The sequence below is a fragment of the Erithacus rubecula genome (assembly GCF_903797595.1).
Source record: "Erithacus rubecula genome assembly, chromosome: 12".
NCBI classification, from domain to species: domain Eukaryota; kingdom Metazoa; phylum Chordata; class Aves; order Passeriformes; family Muscicapidae; genus Erithacus; species Erithacus rubecula.
The window spans coordinates 9,037,095-9,050,716 of record NC_136664.1 but is presented as its reverse complement, the minus strand read 5'-3'; the positions used below and the strand labels follow the sequence as shown (position 1 = coordinate 9,050,716).

The following is a 13,622-nucleotide window of genomic DNA, read 5'->3' as shown; positions in this document are numbered from 1 at the left end:
TGACGTGGGGCCGTCTGCGCTTTGCAGGAGAGCTCAGGGAGCGGCTGGGACTGGGACCGGGACCGGGACCGGGACCGGGACCGGGACCGGGACTGGAATTGGGACCGGGACCGGGACTGGAACTGGGGCTCGGGCTCGGCTCGGGCTCGGGCTCGGCTCGGCTCGGCTCGGCTCGGCTCGGCTCGGCTCGGCTCGGCTCGGCTCGGCTCGGAGAGGGGCGGGCACTGCTCGGCGGCGGCGGGGCCGACACGTGGCACCGCGCCCCGTGCGCGGCCCCGCCCCCCGTGCGCCGCTGGCCTCGTCCGATTGGGCGCCGACCGCCGACTACAACTCCCGGCAGGCCCCGCGGTGCGGGGGGCGGGGCGAGGCCGCCTCTCTCTCAGTTCCTCGGTGGCGCGGGCGGCGGTCACGGGGCGCTGTCGGTGCGGTGACGTCACGCGGGAGGGCCGGCGGGCCGGGGGAGGCGGGGGCCGGTGGGAGGGCTCGCCGGGGCGGGGCGGGCCGGGGCGGGGGGCGCTGCCCGGGGCGCGGCGCGGGGGCGGGTCCAGCCGCAGCCCGGAGTAGGCGCCCGCCCCCCCCCCCGAGTGACAGAAGCGCCCGGGCACCGGAGCTTACGCTGGGGCCGCAGCCGCCGCTCTCGCCGCCGCCCCCCCTCCGGCCCCTCCGCCGCCCGGTGTTATGCGGCGGCCCTGAGGGGCGAGCGCAGCCCGGCCGGACCCGGCGCGGCCCTGAGGGGCGACGGGGTCTCGCTGCGCCTCGCCGGCCAAACCCATGACTACGGCAAACTGCGGCGCCACCGACGAGTTCGACTTCAGGCTGATCTTCGGCGAGGACGGGCAGCCCGGCCCCGGGCCGCCGCTGGGGCCCGCAGGTGCGCCCCGGGGCCGGGAGGGTCGGTCGGGTTCCTGTTTTTCTCGGAACGAGGCGGGGAGGGCAGCGGGGGCTGCGCCGGCCCCGCCGCCGCGGGAGGCGGCAGCCCGGGGGGAGAGGCGCCGTCCGTCCCTCCGTCCGTCCCTCAGGCCGCGGCCGCTTCCCGGCGCCGCTCCCGTTCCTCCCGCGGGGCTCAGGGGCCATCGGCCGGGCCTCTCCTCGCCCTAACAACTTTCTTTGGGAAAAGAGACCCGAGAGTTCGCGTGGTGCGGGAGGAGCCGCCCCGGGCGCGGTGGCTCCGGCGGGGAAGAGGCCCCGGGTTGGATGTGGTGGCCGCACGCCCCCCGAGCCCGGGGAGCGCGATGGGGCCGCAGCGGGACGGGCGGAGAGCAGCCAAGAGTTAACGGGGCCGCACCAGAGCAGTGCTGGGCACTTGCGATGAAAAGTTTCAACCGAAGTGTTCCCCGCGTATAGAACATCCCGGTTACTCCAATGTGTTCTGCAGACTTTGTGTACGTGTGGAAGGGCGAACACCGCGTGTCGAGATGTGATGGCTCTTTGGGTCCGTGTGTACAGATGCACGCAAACATCTCAGAGTGCTTCCATTTGACTTCGTTTTATAAAAGTCCTGTTTCGAAAGTCCTGTTTTAAAATGCTCGTATTTCTTGAAACTGTAGAAAACAAAGTGTTCGCTGTGAATTGTGGTGTGAAGAATCAATAAGGACCAGCTGTGCCTTTTTTAGCTGTACCAGAGTTTGATGGCTGCGTGCTTTCTTTTCTAACCTACTTGAAATAAGTTTTAATTGGTAATGGGCTGTCTTATGTCTAAGTGTTAGATGATAAGATAGCTCTGAAACACGACTGTATCCAGGCTAAATGATGCAGCCATGTTGTTTAGTTCTCTGACTCTGCTGTCTGCCTAAGTTAATTAGAAAAAAATATTGTTTGATACAGTCTGTGTGCAAGCACACAGGATTAACTTGGTAGAAAATCCCTAACTTTTTTGATGCTCAGATTTAATTTTCGCATTTATTCAGATAGGGGAAGACTTTCTTTGCCTATTTTCCATCTCGGTGCAATAGCAGATGGTGTGTTTTGTGAAGAGGCCCTGAATTCTACAAGCTAGATAAATACATTACAGTGCAGCATGAAAAAACAATGGAACACGTAAGAACAAACGACAACAAAAATTATTTTGACACCCCCGTTCCTGTTATTTTGACGTGAAATTGGTTGTCTAAACTATATTCCTTTGTCCTTGATGATAGATAAGAATGAGAGAACAAGTTTCTCAGAAAACTGGAAATACTAGTGTGGTATCAACTCACTGTCATGTTATTTGTATTTGGGTAGCATTCTGTTAGAAGCAGTTTCAGGTGTTACTCTGAATACAGAGAATTTTCCATGCTTGATAAGTCAAAACTCTTCTTTTGTGAAAATTTAAAATGTTATATTTGGACCATGAACTGGTTCTTTTGCTGTAGCTCTCACTAAGAAATCCTGCATCTGAAACTCAAGTAATTTCACTGTTTTGTAGAATTCTGGAGATGATCTTGCCTGCTGTGCACAGATGTGGCCTTCAGGGGAAAAGGGTTAGGCTAGGACTCTGCCTTCATGTATTCTATTAAAGTATTGCCAGAGCTCATCTGTTAATTCTGCCCATGTATTTTACATATATGAGGAACTAGAATTCATATGAGAGGTCCCATATTGGAAATCTATTTTTTCCCTTTCCCCTCTTCCAGATATACTAGATTAACAAAAAAAAAAAAAAAGTTCTTATAGCTTCCTAAAGCATCTATTTCATAATCCCATATCACTTCCTTCAATGGTGGTGTCCACTGAGCTGTGAAGTAAGCATAAGGGTATTTTTTTTTCCAAATGTATGCTAATAATAAAACACATAGGTCCCAGGGAAAGTTGCTTAACTTGAAATAAATAATACTAAAATTGCAAAGTTTTCCATGATCATGGAGAACACCTAAAAACACATTCTGATCCTTCATGCTTTGTCTCTAGAAGTTTGAGACTGGTCTTCTGATGAAAGAGGTGTCTGGTACTAAGTTCTTGTGCAAATAAAATGGAAATCTATGTTAATTGTGTCTTTTATACTGAGACTTCTCTGCAGTGTTGTGAGGATTTTATTCTTTTATATGTGTAGATATATAAGTATATACAGTTACGTGTTTATATTTAACTGTATTTGTAATCAAAAGCAACAAAAGTGAGCTATTCTTTAATTTCCTTTAAATACTTTTGATATCTGAACTAATAAGAAAGTGCTAGTACCAGGCAGTAGATTATCCTTTTTATGATATTAAAAGAACAGTAAGAAAAATTAAATCAGCTGAGATCTCTAGTTATTACACAACAATTTCAGTGGGTTGCAGGACAACATTTATAGTTTTGTGCTAAGTGTCAGGAATTGAGACCTCTGTTCTGCATTAGTACTTCTTTGCTTCATCTGAAAGTTGTTCCTGCTGCAGAGGAGAATGCATGAAAGGTGGTGTGAAGGTGCTTGAAGTCCCTGCTGTAGTACTGCAATCTTTGCAGCACCCTTGGATTGAAATTAATGGAGTAGCCCATTTCTGATAGTTTTTGAGTGTTGATAAAAATTTGCTCAGGTAATTCCTGAATTAAAGAGTCTCAAAAGCTCTTCAGCTGCATTCAAGTGAATGTTAGGTACTGAGCACCTTCTGCAAACTCTTCTCTTCTGTTTCTCTGATTCTTCAATGTCCCATTCCCAAAGAACAAAGAAATTGTCACTGTGGTTCTGTAGTGTTAAGCACTAAAAGTGTTTGGTACAGTTCTAGGTACTAATGAGCTTCATCTTTTTATGACAAAGAAATTCAAGCCTCCAGTGCCCAAAGGTAATGCTGTAGATCACTCTGAAGTGAACCAAATCTTTGGTGTGCTCTTTGTTGCAAAATTTGGGGTAGGTGCAGTAGCATCTGATTGCATCATGCCACGTTGTATCAGTTGCATTTGAAATGCCTAAGTCAGCATGTGCATTTACAGTATGTTCAGGTCCTGCACAGTCTGCTAAAAGAGATTGGCATGCAACTGTCAATGACAGTGTTTGATGTGCCACCTGGTTTGGTCTTTTTGATGGAGAGACCTCGGATGTAATATGTGTCACTTGAGTGATTGAATTAGCTTGAATGTGTTTGTAATAATGCCCTCATTCCCTTCACCACCACCAGTTTTGCAATACTATTCAGTGTAATTTTGATAAAATTTGTCTAGAGTTTATTAAGCAATTAAACTGCATTGAGTTTTCCACGCTGCTGAGGACATGTTATACTTTTTAAATGTTAAACTTCTCAAAATGGAAGCAAATACAAGTTGCTATGATATTTTCTGAAGTTTTAATTTAGGAGTTCATCTTCTCTTTTAAAGAATTATTTTTTACAAAGTAAAAGCTGGACTTGGAGTATATAGTACTAAATTTGGGGATTTGGGATCTTGTAAGATTCTGTGTCATGCAAAACTATTTCTTACTGAATGTGAAATCAGGACTAACTTAAAATTAGAGGCTGCAAACTGTTCAGTATTCAGAAGATTAATTACAGATGAGTTATTGATGCTGCTGTTCAGCATCCTGTCTAAAATGTTCTTTTTATTTCTGATTAAGTATTCTAAGAGCTGAAGAGGAGCTAATGTTTTGTTACCCAGTGAAACAGAGTAATATGTGAGTTTCACCCTAACTTCCACCTTTTGTTCTTGGCTTTTGAAGTAGAGAAGGAGAAATTAATATTTCCATTTAAGTAATCTTCTCTGGTTGATTTTGTTTATTTGCTTTCCACAATATCAGGGCTTTAAAAGAACTGATCAGACTACCCTCCTTGGACTTCAGGTTCATAGTGTTTATTTTCTTTTCTTGGAAACCATTAAACAAGCTGAAAATGGGCTCTTCATATTTCCTGTGACTTAACATTTGGTGAAGTAATACTATGTAGTAATATTTTTACAAATGAGTCTTACAATATCTCTTACTTTTCTTCTGAAGAATATAAACAAAGTCCCAGTTCTGTGATGAATTTTGTGACAGTTCAAAACATCGTTGTGAGCTGCAGCCTAGGACACTGTGTCTGGATTTCTGATTCTTTCATTGATTTGCAAACTTCTGCTCCTGTTCTCTGATATTTTTTTTCCTTTAGCTTAGAGCTGGTAGGTTACTGGATATCATACTGAAGTACACATTTTGCTACAGTGACTGTCAGAGTAATCTGTTCTTTTGAAGGTTTTTGTGTCAGACCTTTCTCTCTGAGCATCCACGAGCTGCTTGGGCTGCTCAGCAGTTGTCTCCTGCCCACATACCAAGTGCTCTGAAGTGATGATGGGTGCTGGATTTTCCCTCAGCTAGGCAGAGTTTTCTTGTAGTGAAAACTGGCTCTGTGTATGTGATATTTCATTTAGGTATGTTGTTGAAGTCTTAAAAACCACTGATTGGTACTGAAACACCACCACAATACTAGTCTTTATAGCTTTGCCATCATCATTAATATGTAAAGTATCCTTTTTCCCTTCCCAGATGTGTGCTCATGACTGGAATTGCTGTCAGGGATTGTTGGTAGAGTTTAAGGCAGCCAAAGGTATTGACAAGACTTTGCAGCGTGGTTGAACTTTTTGTTCTTTTCCCCAAGGTCGTGATTAAGGTAAATAGTCTTAAGAAAATCAAGTTGTGGTAGAAAAGAGAGTATTATAATTAGATTGAGCGGAAAATTAAGGGCTGGATGCTGGCAGTAGCTGTGAACATGAGGTGTGAGTTGACTGAGGATTGCTCTTGGTGAAATTTGGTTTTGTGTTTGAAAGAGTCGGTACACAACTGTTGCAAAGTTTGCTTTCCTTAGCTGAGTAAGGGGAGCAGGTGAGACATCTTTTGAAGTCTTTTTACCAGGCTACCTTGCACAGCTGTATGGTTCGCTTGAAGTTTTACTATTTTTTTTTATATTTTGATTCTGTTTAGATTTGGTTGTGTATATAAATGGGTATGAGAGAAAGTCTTTGTACAAGATGGTAGCTGTGGTTAATATGTATAATTTGAGCCATCCATATAAATACAGCTGTCTGCTCGTCTGTTAACATTTGCTATACAAAAGGGTGTTCATGTGGGTTAAGAATAGGATCAGCTGGTGCAACTTTAACAAAGGAATGAATGGATAAGTTACTTGAATCTGTTTTGGTTTTTTTTCTCTCTTAGATATAAGTGACACTTTCTAACAGAAATATTTGTTTATTTATTAGATAACTGAGTATTAAATATATTATGATAAATCACCACTTGCAGGAAATTGAGCTACTATGACTTTATTTTACAAGCTAGTGGATGCTGGTATCTGCATGTAAAAGATTGACACACAGGGACACAATGCAAATCAGTCATATAGGCTGTGGTTATATAATCTGCTGATAGGGGGGAGGAGGGAAAACCAAACAGCTGCATCTGACCAAAAACAGAGGGTCTTGTGACTTCAAAATAGCTTAGAGAAACACTGAGGAAGAACCAAAGGAGTACGAGTACTAAAGTTGTATCAATGGAGGCAAGAATTGCCTGGCAATTAAGAGATTAAGGTGGTAATCCTGGCAAACTGACATGTTTGAGTATGTTGTGATTTTTCACAGTATTCTGGATAAAAGAAATCTTGCATATTTGAATTAAGTTTGACCAGGATGAGACTGTTTAGAGAAAGTAACAGAATCTTTTCTGTGGTATTGCAAAGCAGTTGTCATTGCAGCTAATCTAATTTAATGGCTTTTCTGTTTTGGCAGTATGGTTCTTTGATCACTACATAGTGTATGGAGAGTCACTGTGTATTGCAGGGATTTGAAAAAGGTCTCTGGTTTGACAAAATGACACTTACTTTGTTCATTAATTGTTGCACATCACTCTTTGTCCCCTTTCCCCCAAAATGAATTGTGGGCAGAGTATAAATGAAAACAAATCTTAAGATTTGGCATGTAGGAGATGGTCAACGTGCAAAAACACTTGGGCTAGTGCTTTTGTCATATATATTTCTGAAAACTGGAAATAAACTTGTTCTTTCTCAAAGTAAAAAGTAGCCCTCTGCTTAAAACATGACAGTCCCATTCCTTTGGCCTGTGTTGTCCAACTGGAAGCAGCTTGTCAGATGGCACCTGAAGTGTGTAGGCAGCTCAGTAATGTTGCTGTGAATGAGAGAGAATAAATTGAGTAGATGGGGCCTGGGTCAATAGTAAGCAGCAGTTTGGCTGTTCACAGCAATAACGTAAATATGGGAGTTGTTGCCTCAAGCTGCCCTAGTGGGCCAGGGAAGTACGTGGAGCAGACTTGGCAGTGAGCCCAGCCAGTAAAACAACATCCAAGGCCTTGCATTTGTCCAGGCATGCCATGTGGGTTCGAATGACAGTGGAATTTAAGATGAGTGAAATGATCAGTAAGGCTAAGTAAAACTGCAAGGCAGGAGCAAGCTTATTAAGAAGCCAGCATTCTCTTCTGCCTTTATTACACCCATCTGTGAGTGTTCTTGTGAAATACTGGCCAAAGGCAGCAGTAAAAAGTCGTAGAACTGTTCAAAGTCATTCAGAGAAGATAAATTTGAATCTGAAGCACTGCAGGTCTGGTGGAAGGAGAGAAGAATGAACATTCTGGGGTTCTGACTGCAAACCCATGATCTTTCATGATCTAAAGTCATGAAAACAGAATTCTGTGTGTGGTTCAATTTGGTTATGTGGTGATTTTGGTGGGTTTTTTTAAAGCAGAAGCAAAAACTTTGAGGTTGCATGAAAGATGTTTGTAGGTAAAAACATGAGCAAGTACTTACAGCTAATTTATTAATACCAGAAATGTAGTATCATATTATTTAGATTAATATTTAGATTAGTAGGAATTGCATGTTTAAAATGACTTCTAAGGCTGCGCTTTGAAGACTAGACATCACTTGTAAAAATGAGAAATATTTTTAATACAGAAAATATTCTTGAATGGAGTTTAATATTTCTGGTAATTTTGGGGGTTTTCTTAGCAGGTTGTTGGAAAGGGTTAATGAGATTCTTCATGTTTGAGTGGCTGCTAACCTTGCTTTTTGGGCAACAAATGCTGTGAGAAATGTTTTTTTAATCCCATGTTTTAATTTTTTAATGGTTTTAGAAAAAAATGGAAGGATGACTTATGCATACTTTCAGAGAGGCAATATTTGCTCTGTGCTAGAGAGGGAATGAAATTGTGCCTGATTGTACTTGGGCCAGGGCTGAAACTGTCACCTTTTAACTAAAGTTGTTTTACAGAGTAGCCGTCTGTATCTTCATAGCCAAAATGAAAGTGTAACAGAATGACAAACTGCTAGTTCAGTAATGTTGCATTTATTAACTGTTAGTGACAATGATTCATTGCTTTGATGGCTGCATAATAGCCTGTAATAATATCTGCAGTGATGTATAGCTGCTCGTGTGTATCTTTAGATGCTTTCTAGAAGTCATTCTCTAAGTCAAGGACATGAAGATGAGGAGATTCAGTCATTTGGGATAACTGTACTCAAACAACAAGGCCATAAGGAAATGCATTGTTTAATCCAAAGAACTACTAAGAAAATCTGTCAACATTTTGTTTTTTGCATTGCTTCTTTAAATTATGTTACTCTCTGTTTTTCATCAGTGTGATTTGTAAAATTTAGTCTTTTAAGAGCAAATGCTGCTGTCCTTCAAATTACCAAGTTTTTGTGTTGGGGGCAGGAGGTTAGGCTGATGTACAGTATGTGGTGACACCTTTACTCCTGCTGAAATAAACACAAGCTATTTAGGACTCTGAAGTTACACGTGGTGCAGTCATGAGGCTTGCTAATATCACCATCTGTATTTTGGGGTGTCATTCTGAACTTGCTGAAAATAATGGTATTCGTGCTCAGCTTCAGCCTCCTCTTTTTCATTTGGCTGATTTGTGTTTCTGCCTTCTATTGTATCAATCTAGCAAAGTGAATTCAAGGTGTTTCTGATTATACATTCATGTGAGCAGATGGGAAAACAAGGCAGTTTCAGATTGTCATTGTGGCTCATTATAGTTCTTTGATATACATAGCCTTTGAGTTTGATGTGCCTGAAGTCCACATTGAAGCTACATTATGAAATATTGGTGAAAAGCTGTAATAATTAATGGTTTGAAATACTCAGTTAACTGTATGGTAGGACTGCCTGCTGTGGAATAGTTTGCCCTCTGTCATGCAGGCCAGCTGCAGAAGCACAGTGTAATTTGGCCAAGGTGTGAAGAGTTCCCAAACAAGTTTGTTCAGATATTATCAATACCAGTTCTCAGTCTCTGTGTTGTGCTCTGTTTGATAATCAGAAAGGGGATGCCTCCATTTCAGTCTCCCCTCCACTGTGTAACTGCTCCCCACTCGGACATCTTGCCTTGGCTTTCTGCTCTCCTTTTCTGCCAGGTTTCACAAAGACTCTGGTCTGTGTCACTGTACTCTCCTGTAGCTAAAATACACGTTTTCTTGTCTGTTTTCTTTGATATGGCCCTACTCAACACCTGATTTTGGAAGTTTGGCTTCTGCTCAGTGCTTGCTTCAGGACTGGAGCAGTGAACTGGCAGTGTCTGTATAGAGCAGTAGGAGGTGTAGCAGTAGCAGGTTGCTGTGAGCAAGGTCGTGTTAGAAGTCAGTGGTAAAGGCATCCATGCAGAAGTTAGGGAATTTAAGTGAGGGCTTCAGTTCATGCTCTTTGAATAGCTGAAGAGCCTTTTTAATGGAATCTGTTGGTTTTGCCCCCACGGAGGAAGAGTTGTGTGTGGTAGATTGGCCCACAATACCAAGAATCTAGGCAAATTGCATGTGGCAATTACAGCACATGATGAATTCCCTTGTTCCCTTCACTCAGTATTTGCCTCATCTCACTTACCTTTATGCTCAGTCTGCTTTCAGTGAGTCAGGCACAGCACACCAGATTGGAGTGATCAGACTTCTCTCAGATCCCATGTCTACACATGTGAAATGCTCTGGGGTTGCAGGGCTGCAGTCCTTTGGTACAGAGTAAGATAGTTCATCTTCAGAGCAGCAGTGTCAAAAGGCTGCTCATACTGTCTGATAGTACATGGGCACAGCAGGTACTGTGCTGTTTCCAAAAGGCTGTACATTAATGTCTCTGAACTACTGGGTCATGTTAAGATGGCTTTTGAACTGACAATGAATGACAAATGAGGCCTCATCAAACTGGAGGGCAGCAACTTCTGTTTTGTCTACAAGGTTATTATGCAGTGAAATACCATGTCTTCTTCAACAATATAGCCACATGTTAAAGAAGGGAACCAAAGAGGTGCCCAGAGAACTTGGAAGCTTTTAAAGCAAGAAGCAGATTATTTTAAACCAATTTTTTAAATGAATAACAACACTTTAAGACTGAACCAAAGACTTTATAAAATTTTCATTAAAAGACATGCTTTATATCTATCAGAAACAGGGGAAGAGCTGGAGAAGGCACAGGTAGAAACACTACTTGGCACTTCCGGTTGTTATTTTCTGGTTTGTAACTGAATTTAAAATGACTAATTCTTGTTGACTCTTACAGTTACAAGTTGAATTCTTTACCAGCCTTGTGCATAACTTTTTATCAATGTATCTCAAAGCTGTTCTTTCCCTATTTGAAATCTAATACAATTACTTCCGTGTGAAGCTGAATGTACACTAAGACAACAGTTCAGGTTTAAATGAGTACCAGGCTGTGGCCTAAGAGTTTATTTAGTTGCATGTCACATTTTTATTTGATAGTGAGCACCAGTGAACACCTGCAGTTCCTGTCCTGGTTGCTTGTTTCCCCCCATGTCCTAAAGCTTGCCATTCTGTCAGTTGTGTGTATACAGGTGTTAGTGAACTGTAAATATGTTTGCCAAAATCATCTGTGTTAAAAGAACCTCTCTTCTCATTTCCCCTCCCCCTTTGTGTGTGAAGGTGTGTGGGAGGGTGGTTGCTGCTGAAAAAACCTTAGTGTAGTTACACCCCAAGAGCCAGTATGTTCTTATTTTAGTCAGTGTCAGTTGTAAACATTTGATATGCTGGATTATTCTCTTGCTTAAACTAGTGTAGCTTCTTTATTCTTCTATATTTCTACCAAGGATAATGAATTCTTATCCCGACTTGAATTTGTAAAAGACTCATTGATGAGTTCCCACTGTTGAGAAGATTATTTTTCTTCTGCATTTCCAGTATTCTTGCTTAACAAAAGAAAGAGTGAAATTGTCACTGGCACAACAGAACAGCCTCTGGCATACATGATTGACAAAAGCAAAATCTATTTTTATCCTTATTTGCATAATTTGATATGACCATGAAACAGCACAAAACCATCAAAGAGAACAAACTGCTTCTTGAAATGAGACTTGTAAATCATCCTTTTCTGAAAACTTAAACTTGCAGTACTACTCCACACATTGCTAACTTTGGTCTAGAAGGATGTTTCCCCCTACTCCACCCTGCTACCTGAATTTCTTTCACAATTTATTCTTTTCAGTACCATATTTGGCTTGCTAGTCGGTTGTACTGCTTATAAATGAATACATTACTATGTTTCAGTTTGGGGTTGTGGGTTTTTTTAAGTTGTTTTTTAATCTTCTAGAAGATTGGTTCTGGAGAACCAATAGCTTGTAATGGAAAATTGGAGTTAAATATGCAATTATAGAGCTTTTGTGCAATAGTGTACCAAGAAGAACTCTGATCAATCATGTTTTTAAGAGCATGAAAGAAAAACTTTTGATTATTGGCTATTTTGTGTTCCCTGTGAAGATTAAAACTCCTCTTTTATCCCAAGAAATATTTAAACTTCTGCAAACCTGCAGAATAATGAAATAAAGAATCAGCCACATATGCTCTTCATCCTGTTTTACAAGTATTTTTGTAACCATTGTATTCAGAAAGAGATAATGGTAACTGTCATGGCAGAAATGGAAAACAGGAGAGTTGGTCATTCTTTTTAAAGCTTGTGAGTGAGACAGACTTGCCTAAGAACACTCATGATGTCTGTGTCAATATTCAGGTCTTTCCTCATGCTATTTAAAGGACTTGATTACTGATCCCGTTTTCACAGTAGTAGTTTTATAAGACCTAGGTCATGTTGCACTTTCTTCTTACCTTATAGCAACTCCTATTGTCTGAAAATGTTTGTTTATGGGCTTGTAAACTTAGAATAATAAAACAGTTTGGGTAATTCTGGCACAAATCTTATGTTCAGACATTTGATAGTAATTGACCTTCCTTCTCTGGAGAAATCTGGCTGAGTGCACAGCTGCACATGTGCATGTGCCAGTACATCATTGGGGAGTGAACAACTGGTGGGCAAGCATTGCTAGTCCTAAATGTGCACTCTGATACAGCAAGTAGCAAGCAAACTGTACTTTAGGAGCAGTTGTTCTGGATATTATTTGATTATATTCCCCAGTTAGACAGCTTATGTTGAAGTGTAGTTAGCAGCTTAGTAAGGGATGAGCCAGCATTGTTTTAGTACTGAACAGGAGCTTCTGTACACGAGGCTGTTTCCAGACAGTAGCAAATGTACATTTAAAATGAGCAACCTTCTGGTTCTCATTGACAGTAGATGACACAGATGCCTGATGTAAGATTGCAACAAAAGTCTGCAGTTTTATTTAGCTGATACACTGTGAATATAGAGCATCTGCTCATTTTTGTGATCCCTCAGAACCTGATCTCAGCAGGGTGGGGATGAAGACTTCAGTTAATTTCTAAAGACTCATGGCTTCTCTGTGCATGGCAGTGTTAAAAGTCTTAGTAAGTAAAAACAAAGCTGAGTTTTTCTATGCTGTTTGTCCAGAAAATCTCCTTTGATTGTAAAAGAAAATTTGTTTGACGTGGGTTGTTCTTAGGAAACAGTGACTTGTTTTGTTTCCTTGTCTCCTTTAAAATGCTTTCTGGAACAAATAAACTATTAATACTACTTCTAAAACTGATGTTGAACTTATTGGCTCATAATCCTTCAGTAATTTTTAACCTTTTATTTAGTCCAGTTTTCTATACTCTGTATTGCTGTTACCTTTGTTAGCAGTTCATTCTGTTGTCCTTACTAAAGCTTTTTAGCACATTTAGCACACCTGCCTTTTCAGTGTCATGAAGGGCTTTTGATGTGAATGGTGCTGCTTCTCTTGGTCTGTGTATTTTGCTGTGTCTGTCTTGCCTAGCTTCTTGCCCCCATGTGCTCGTGGTAGTTTTTGTGCTCTACCTTCATAGTCTGCCCTAGTTTTTGTGTCTTGAGTGCTTTCTTATATTTTATGGTCAGTGAAGGCCTCATGACTTGGCCAACTTCTTTATTGTCTCTCCTCCCTCAGTAGGATTGTTTGAATATAATAGCTGCCCTACTAAGTAACCAGATTTCCATAACTCCTTTTTTTCCCTTGGTTTACTCCATAACTCTTTTTACCTTACACTAGTTTATTGTGAGATTTCTCTTTGTTTGTTTACCCTCTGCTTCTTGAAGTCCTGTGTTGGATTTGTTTTGTGCTGTTCTCTCTGCTTTCTCTTTTAAGGATTATTGTCTTAAGTTTTTTTCATTCTTACTTTTTTCCCCCCAAGTTGTATTTGTGTCTGTATATTTACTAGTTCCTTAAGATAGGTTAGAAGGCTCTTCCAGACTGGATTCTCTGCAGTCTGTATTAGGACAAAAATAATTCAAGGTAAATAATCTAGTAGAATTAATGGCATGATTTGTAAAGATTTTAGTGTTGTCCATTTTTGGGAGCAGCTAACAGGTGCTCATTTAACACATGAACTATAAGG

The 13,622-nt window shown here is 41.6% G+C and overlaps 1 protein-coding gene across 1 annotated transcript in view; it reads left to right on the top strand.

Moving 5' to 3' along the window:
* Positions 1 to 522: 522 nt before the first annotated feature.
* The window catches only part of NFATC3 (nuclear factor of activated T cells 3), a gene marked incomplete at its 3' end in the record, with an annotated part of 51,775 nt that continues 38,675 nt past the window's right edge, over positions 523 to 13,622 (top strand). Inside the window, 1 exon segment of the mRNA XM_079316555.1 lies at positions 523 to 871. Within this exon segment, the coding sequence (XP_079172681.1) occupies positions 772 to 871 (100 nt within the window). The 5' untranslated portion in view covers positions 523 to 771.